The sequence below is a fragment of the Tinamus guttatus genome, unplaced genomic scaffold, assembly GCF_059628265.1.
Source record: "Tinamus guttatus ecotype Peru unplaced genomic scaffold, ASM5962826v1 Tinamus_guttatus_pri_ptg000591l, whole genome shotgun sequence".
In the NCBI taxonomy this organism is placed as follows: domain Eukaryota; kingdom Metazoa; phylum Chordata; class Aves; order Tinamiformes; family Tinamidae; genus Tinamus; species Tinamus guttatus.
In genome coordinates, this window is record NW_028289125.1 from 1,125,257 (window position 1) to 1,134,224 (window position 8,968).

Consider the following 8,968-nt stretch of genomic DNA (forward strand, 5'->3'; position numbering starts at 1 on the left):
TTTGTTCTTGTGTCCTAGGCTGATACATTAAAAGAACGTTACCAGAAGATTGGAGAGACAAAGCGAGCAACACCTATAGCAGTATTGTGTGAAAACTTCCCAGGTAATGACTGCTGTTAAAATGTATGTTGATCTCAGAAACAAAACTGGCATAGATAATCTTTCATAAAATTTTATATTGTAAGTAAAACAATCCTTCCAAATCAGATTTTATGTATTTTAACTGTGGTTATAAGAATTGTCCTTTTAAGTTATAAACTAATACTGTTTTCTCAAAGATAATTTCTTCTAAAGGGAACACTAACCTGCATATTCTCACAGTGATTAGCTAGCCTGTAATTGTGTTCAAATAGAAAATTCTGCAAGCTTTTGAAGTCTAAAACTGCCCTTTATTTCAAATTTGTTTTTAAAAATGACCCACTTTTCAGTTAGTACATGCTCTTTAGTGACCGCTTGAAATATTTGAGCTCAGGGAGTATTGGTAAGGTGTTAGAGTCGAAAAAAGTTATGTTTTTTAAGTTGGAGTAACGGAAGAATTGGAAAGCTCTGGCTGATAGTGGGGAATCAGAATAGAAATTAATGTCATTAGAGGTAATCAGGAGGTGATTGATAAGCAAAATCAAACTGCCAGCTCATGGCAAAGCAATTAGATTGTTTTATGGCAAGACAGGTAATGTGGAGAAGAGAGGAGATGTCCTACATCACGAGACTTTAGTACTTCTGGCACATTCAAAATATTCTCATAAATTAGCTTAGAAGTATAATCAAAATGAATCTACTTTGGGAGAAAGGCTGTAAAACCATTGGGCTGTTCAAGTACTGGTAAGTGTCATATTGAAAACATGACATGAAATCTATTAGGACTGCTCAGTATTTTAGTGAATACTCTGCATGTTTATTAAACTTGCAAATGATAATCTTCAAATGTGTAGCTTGGGCAGTGGAATTAGAATGAAAGGATCCTGACAAATTATGTTTTAAAAATATATGGTACATACAAAAAGGATATATTCTAGGTAATGTGAAAACAGGATCAAATACAAATTGATTACAGTGAGGTTCTTTTGGTAATGGTTTAAAGGCCAGCCAAACACAAAGTGAATGGGGGACAGTGCTATTCTGTATTTAAAAATAATATATATATTTGTGCATACACACACACCAAACTGGGTTATATGCACAAGATTTAACCTGCAAGAAACATGAAATACCATTTGCGCTCTAATACCTCAGCTGAAACAGCATGTCCAATTTTAGGGACTGTGCTTCAAGAAAGTGCCCTAGTTCAAAGGTTTCCTGTGAACAGCAGCGAGAATACTTATAAGTCATATTTGCTAGATGTTTTACCAAAGACCGAAGGACAGGTATTGTTTTAGCCTAAGTAAGACTTACGAAATGAGTGTTTATTGTAGCTTTTGGGTGTTACAAACATGAAAGGGATCTATTTGTAATATCCACAGCAGAGAAGACAAAGTAATGGACTTAATCCAAAGCAACTAAGGTTGGACTTAAAGTCCTGTCTTTTAGGGATTATCAAGAGCTGCCGGGAAGACTACAATTTTTCACTGTCGTTGTATGAAATCAGAGTAGACAGGTATAACTGATTCTCTGTGGGATAGAGAGCGGTATATTAGCTGTCCTCTTGAAGTTGTTTCCAACCCTGTGCTACGCAGGTTCTTTACCAAAGGTGAAATTAAAGGGATTCACTTTTTAAAACGTAAGTGTATTTTCCTAGAAAATATTTAGAATGTGGCAATGCATCTTGAATATTGTTAAACTCTCCTTCCTTCTAATAACTCACTGCATCATGACAAATAACCTGCTCTTGTGGTGAGAGGGAGAAGAAAGATTTTTTTTAAATGTCATAATATTTTTGGAGAGTCCTTGAAACGCACATGACAATTATGCACATTTCTTATTTGTGTAGAGGAAATGGCTACGTATCTACGCTATGTGAGAAGGCTAGATTTTTTTGAAAAGCCAGACTATGACTACTTACGAAAGCTTTTCACAGACTTATTTGATCGCAAGGGCTATATGTTTGATTATGAATATGACTGGATTGGCAAACAGTTGGTGAGTACAGTTAATGTGCTAAGATGCTGGATTTTCTCATCAGTTTTGTACCTTAGTCTTGAATTTTAGTCTATGTTCTTCTCATACCATCTATCTGTCTTTTTTTATAAAAAAAAGTAGAAACGAAAACTTTTTTCAGCTGAAGAAAGACTTCAAAAATTTGCAATTGACTGTTATCTCTGCCTGTTTTTCCTTTTATTTGGGTAATATCCGAGTTTCTACTATATTTTTAAAAACATTTCTCTACACCAGAGATTTATGCTAAATATTGATCAGTTTATTGTGAAGAAACTGCATACTTTTTATAAGCATAATCTTCAATGAAATACAGTGTAGGAAATCAGTTTTCAGTACCCTGAGTGTAAAATTAAATACTGTGTTTTTTTCAAAGAAATAGTAAAATAAGTTTTTTTTAGAGTGTGGAAGTTGTCTTTTACCGAATAGGAGAGTAGTTGTGTGCATAAATTAAACAATTTCAGATTAACCATTCTCCCCTGAAGTTCCCTGTGCCAGTCTGTGGAAAAATTGTGACACTTGAATGCTAATGTTTTTTCAGTGTTTAGCATTAAAATTTGCTTTAAATCTTTTTTCTTTAGACTGCCACCAGAGTGTTCTGTAAATGGATCCTAATAAGCAGAGACCTCGCAGCAGATTGACATAAGAGAATATTCATGACTGTTACCTTATGTAGTTGTTCTGGGTCCAGTCTTCTAAATAAAGCACAGACTCATTTGAAAACTACAGGGCTAACAGATAAATTTAAATATGTACCCTCTTATATTCATGCCAATTTAGGATAACAATTTATTGCAAGTAAATAAGTTTATGATTTAACAGCAAGTTGCCCTAGTTATGCTACATTATAAAGAAAATAGAGAAGCAGATTTGCTTTGATATTTTTGGTATTAGTAAATTTCTTCTGTAGTTTTGCTTTAACTTAATGGTTTGAGATAACTGCGTTAAAGTTAGTGACATATTTAGACTATTTTGGATTTTGATGCAGTTTTTTTTTATAAGACTTAGAAAACTTATTTTTTTTACCAGTTGCTACATAATGTTTATATTTGTAGCCTACTCCAGTGGGTTCAATTCATGCAGATACTGCACTGCCATCAAACAGCGAAACACATCAGCACAAAGAAAAGATACAGCAATCCAAAAATCAGGTAAATTGCTCATGTGACACTAGCAGCATTACTTTGTCTTTCAACCAATGATTTGCCAGGTGTGTTTTCTTTTTTAAACCAGGATGGTAGAAAAACATGAATTTAGATCATTTTCTTATAAGGGATTTAGTTTTATCTGAGTTGCAGCTCTCTAGTTTACAAGTGGAGTTGTAAACGTATGCTTTTATACAGATAGATGATTGTGCATCCTTTATAGGAATTGAACATGTAGATTCTGTTGTCTTTAGAAAGATTATGCGTGAATGGTTTAATGTTCTGGATTTTATTTTTCCTTTTCATATACGCCTAACACATCCCAACAATGATAGTCAACAGATCATAGGGCAGCTTGGGATTCCCAACACACCAATCCACATCACTTAAGAACTTACTTAGCAGCTGACCGACATGGTGGCTCAGTACAGGTATTTTCTGCTTCTTTGCATGATTGATTACTTATATAATATTAGCCACCTCTATTGCGTAATGTGATTCCTGTTTTCATCTTAAACTTGTTTTTCAGTTCAGAATATGTCTGCTGTTTCCACCTTTACCAAACCAAAGTAAAAAGAGATTCTTATGTTAAAAGCTAATTAGTAAGAGTAAAATTTATAGGAATAGTGAGAGAAAATAATGGGTTGCTTTAGGTTTAAAGTCAAAACAAATGTACACTGAGAACTGGGATTTTTCTGGTGACTCCTGAATTATGAAGGAACTTGAGAGGAAATTGATGGCATTGAACATAATCTCTTTTTCTGTGGTAGTGCTCTTGCGATCTTGGGAACCAAGAACAACACCTAGACTGTTGGATCTGCAACCTTTTTTCTTGAAGAGTGCTCTTTGAGATAAAGCTCAGTCAGCCCACACAAAGGAGCTTGAGTGCTTCAGAGAAGCAGAGATAGGATAAGACAGCCCAATTTAGTATCAGAAAGGAAAAGGCCCTGATCCTGCTTTATGCCTTTCCTTAAGGCCTGTAGAAGAAACAGCAGAAATCAGAAGAAATCAGCAAACCTGATGAGCAGAATTACTCTGCTTAGTCTGTTATCTTTAAACAGTCATTCACACAGATCTCTGTTCCACTAGTGAAGATGTTGAAAGTATACTAGGAAACCAGGGGGTTGTGGAATTAACTAAAATAAGTCTTGAAGGTCTATTGTAACTTCAGGGATTTACAAATACAGAGTCTGGCTCTAGCATGATTTCACTTATTTCTGGTGATTATAGGTAGTAAGTTCAACAAATGGAGAGTTGAACAGAGATGACCCAACTGCAGGCTGTTCAAATGCACCCATCACGACTCCTGCGCAAGTAGAAGTCATGGATGAAACAAAGTATGTACTTCATGTTAGATTCTTTTGATCCTGTGTTTATCTGTTATTTGAAAAATCTTGTCTGAACCAAATAACGACTGGTGAGGGACAAAATAGTACAGTGCTATCCTTAATTTTGGCATTAAATATTTAAATGGTATACTTTTTTGTGCTATTTTGGACTACAGCGCTCAATAGCATGTGTCTGTTAGAGGAGTGCTTGCATGTATGATTTCTTTAAACTAACATCAAGATAGTTAATTTAAAATAGTGTTCTGACCGCCAAAATGTATGTGTAAAATATATGTACAATTCTTCCCCTGCATTGCATTCTGATTCTCATTTCTTTCTTATTTTCTTTGTATATAGCTGCCAGAAAGTGTTGAACATGTGGTGAGTTCTAAAGCAGATGCAGGCAGAAATAGCCCCGTAGGCTGTATTCCTATTGGTTTAAACCTTATTACAGATAAGTTTAATATAATAATTCATAGAGGAAATTGGAGGGGAAAAGTATTTAAATTAAGCACTTAACTTTTAAAAATAGTCATGCTGAGGAGCTATTTTGCCTGCTGCAAATCTTGCTTGCTTTTAAACTGTGTAATCTGTGGTGTATCCTTATTTAATCCTTTTTAATGAGTAGTACGGTATTTTTACTTGCTGTGCTCTTTTAAAGAGGAAAAGATTGTTTTTCAAGTGTTGGGGCATTCAACTAGTGTTTTAACATATAGAAAGTTACTCACATACATGAACAAGCAATACGTGCTAACTTTGTTCATTACCACATTGATACTTTAAGTACAACATTTAGTCTTTAACCCTTTAATGACTTACTAAAAAAACGTTCAGGATGCTCAAAACTACAGTGAAATGAATGGGGCAATTACTATTTTTTTAGAATATGTGGTAGATCCTTGATACATTTATACATTCAAATAATCAAGTGTACAAAAAAGTACAAAATCTTGGAAAGAAGTACAAAAAATACAGATCCTGATAGCTAAAGACACTTTATAACATCTCATCTTTCTGAGAATATAATTTTGAAAGGGCTACCAAACACCCCTGTATAGGTATACATACCAATTAGTACCAATGTACGTACCAGTTAGTACCATTACGACCAGTGCTTGAGAAGGCTTAAGTAGTTTTATTTTTTGATATAATAGTTGTAAGCTTAATATCAAAGGTGTTGCTGTTTAATAGTTGCTGAACGGTGTAAGGAAATACAATATCAGTATTCATGCCTGTCTATAGCATAGGCATTTTGTTTTTCCAAGGAGACTTATTGTTTTGTCAATAAGTTATTACTTTGTACCTCTTTAATAACCTTTTCTCCAACTAAAAATACAGAGAAAGGTAACGTCTCCTGCTGATACCTTGTAATATTTCCTCACCTTCTTAAAGCAAACACTTGATTTTTTTTTTTCTGAAACGCTTTTCTGAATTTTTTTACCTATGTTGGGAAACTTACAATGACTATATCTAAGCTTAAAAAAACTCAACAGATGTTCTCAGTCTCCTGTGATTTAACTATGAACATAAGTATTGTTTGAATATTGGCTGTACCATTACACTTTCAGTGTGACCCTGTAAATCAGGCTGTCCTCCAGCAAGCATTTTGTTCTGGGGACGGTCTGACCAGTACACTTCCATTGTTCAATTTCTGGATTTACATAGGTATTCACATAAATTCTAATCTGTAATTTATAATATACTCCTCAGATATTGCATTGCCTCTGAGGGCTTTTTCCTCAAGTAAAGTCAGACAAGCCTGATGTTAGCAGAGTTAATTTAATTTAGTTTAGTATTTAATTAGTTAATTTGTCAATGTTAAATTAAGGCATTTTTTTTCTTCTTGAAAAGTAGCTTTTAGCCATTTTTCAAATATATCACCAGTTGTAGGAGGGCAAATAACATGATTGCTGCTCTACCTGAGCACTTGCAGAGCCTAGCTTTCTTTTATGATGTAAGGAACTAGTTTTTACATTTAGATGTATCTGACTGTTGATCTGGACTTCTATGGGTGGCTTTCCAGTTACTACTAAGCAATTAGGCTTTCTTGCCTAAACCCATGGCTAGACATCTTCATCAGAAGTGTTTCTCAGAAATGTTCAGTTTGAGGAATCAAAAGACTCAGCTATAAATTGACATACAAGGACAATCAGAAAAAGAGAAATGATTTTGTATCCTTTCTGCAGTCCACGTTCTTGAAGTACATGCTAATAATTCTACAGTAAACTGCTGTCACATACTAGATGAGAAATATAAAAATGCAGCTATATAAACACAAATGAGAACTGAAGTTGCTTTGCCATGCTGGGAGACTTCCCAAGTGATAGAATATTTAACAAAAAATAAAAATTTTGAAGCAGGGCAATAAATACTACTAAGCAATACTGAGTTTGCTAGACTGGGTCTTAAGTCACCTAAAATCCACAGAAAAAAGTAAAAACATTTCTGGACGATAGTATAATTACTATTAATGAAACTGGGTAAAGCATGCAAGGAGGTAAGGGGCTTTTTTTGTATGTTTTCAGTGGACATTCAATATTGCGATAAACTTGTATTTTACTCCATAACAGTGTCCTTGTTCTCTAATTTAAATTTGTCTTCAAGACATGTAATGTGTGCATAAGTGATAATGAGGCCCTCTTGTGACTGTTCTCTTAAATGCATGCCATAACTCTGCTGGTTGTGATAGTTTGCAATGGTGTCACAACAGTGGTTTTGATTCTTCAAGAGGTTACACTGTGGATCTCTAGCAACAGGGTTGCATTTTTTGTAAAACTTCACCCCAGGCCTGCAATTCCATCTAAATGTGCTGAATTTGTTTGGCCTTGGGAGGTTCACTAGGTCTAGAATTTCTAGATGTTAAGCGTGCATTTCAGGAAAGACTTCCAAGCTTAGTCTCCTGATTTACAATGCCATATGGAATTTATATTTTTTTGGCACAATATTTAAATACGTTAACAGATTTATTTTTCCACACCAAAGAAATCTTGAGCCTTATATAGTGAAATTTCCTGAACTAGAACACAGTAGAATAATTTACCAAATAAAATCAATAGTTGTTATTACAGTACACTTCCTAAGAGTATTAAGCAGACTCCGGAAGATGAGGAGGTTGAAAAGTCAGTGCTTAATATTGGTTAAGGGTAAAATTCTTGAATTCTCTACTGTGTGATATCATGTTTCTCTGGCTGAGAGAGAAACAAACTAAATAGGCCATGGAGGAAGAATAAAGGACAGCACAGGGATTACAGCGATTGGGCTGGAATTTGCTAGAAAGCAAACAAACCCAAAGCATCCTTAAATTGCACAGAGAGTCAAAGCAGAACCAATCCTTGGGATACGGACTGATGTTCTTTGTACACATTCCATTCATGCAAAATATGCCACAACAGCCTTAACTATACTACAGCTACCTTTAAAAAATAATTCTAGATAGATTGTTAATTTAAATTCTAGAAAAGGCTACCACACTTTAATTTTTCTTACATTACTTATGTAATACTTTCTCCATACAATAAAACTAGGAATCAAGACAAAACACTTCTGTAAGCTTTCCTTGAGGTCTTTTACGCTGAAGCATATACAGAAGTGGTTTATCTTCAGAATATGAAATAGAATTTCTTTGTTCACAGGATCACAGGGTAGGAACTTTCCTACTTCATGTAGGAAAGGAACCATTATGAAATGTTTTGTTTTCATGTGATGTAAATCGTGTATATATACATAAATAAAATATTCGGAAAAAGTTTTTGCTGGATGAAGGGTAAAGTTACTGGACCCCGTATATATGTTTCCAAACTCAAAGCTAAAGTAAAATGAATGGTAGTGGTTGTAGACAGATTTAAAAAAAAAAAAAAAAAAAAAAAGACTTGTACATATAAAAGATTTTGCTTGCAGCTGGTGGCTAGGATTTTTACAAACTTCTTTAAGTCTTTTAAGGCAAATCTAGTGTTATTTCTGATAGCTATAAAAATTCTTACCCTCATAGTTTCCCCTACTGAGTTTTAATTCTTGGTTCCCTCTCTATCTATAACATTTTGTTTTGTTTTGTTTTGTTACTGAAAGTTATGTAACTCTCAGAGCAGCTCTGGTCTGCCTCTGCCCACTGCTACTTTTTCAGTGACTGAGCAGCAGGGTGCCCTCGGATATTTTGAGAAGGTAACAACTGTCTCCTCTTGCCTTGGATGTTGTTCTCACCTCATTTAGAACCTTGTTTTTAGACCCTGGTTCTCCCTGGTTTTCAAAATCTTTCCCCTTTTTCCATGTTCCAAACAAAATCAGCAAGATTTTTTTTGAAGCTTTAACTACAGATAATGCTTAATGAGTTTGTTGACTTGCTGATGGTGTAGTGATGCATTGAATTCCTAGTTTGTCATTTCTGTTGTGGTCCATAGCTTGAGGAGA

General features: G+C 34.5%; 1 protein-coding gene across 2 annotated transcripts in view; it reads left to right on the forward strand.

Annotated features, from left to right (window-relative positions):
- The window catches only part of CSNK1G3 (casein kinase 1 gamma 3), a 31,801-nt gene extending 23,041 nt beyond the window's left edge, over positions 1-8,760 (forward strand). The window contains exons 7-13 of one of the 2 annotated variants that reach the window (XM_010227790.2): positions 19-103; positions 1,928-2,076; positions 3,147-3,242; positions 3,572-3,667; positions 4,467-4,573; positions 4,922-4,945; positions 8,630-8,760. In XM_010227790.2, the coding sequence (XP_010226092.1) occupies positions 19-103; positions 1,928-2,076; positions 3,147-3,242; positions 3,572-3,667; positions 4,467-4,573; positions 4,922-4,945; positions 8,630-8,687 (615 nt within the window). In that variant the 3' untranslated portion in view covers positions 8,688-8,760. Of the gene's footprint in view, positions 1-18; positions 104-1,927; positions 2,077-3,120; positions 3,243-3,571; positions 3,668-4,466; positions 4,574-4,921; positions 4,946-8,629 lie in introns of those variants that run through there. The other variant, XM_088534701.1, reaches the window with a different exon arrangement.
- Positions 8,761-8,968: the final 208 nt, after the last annotated feature.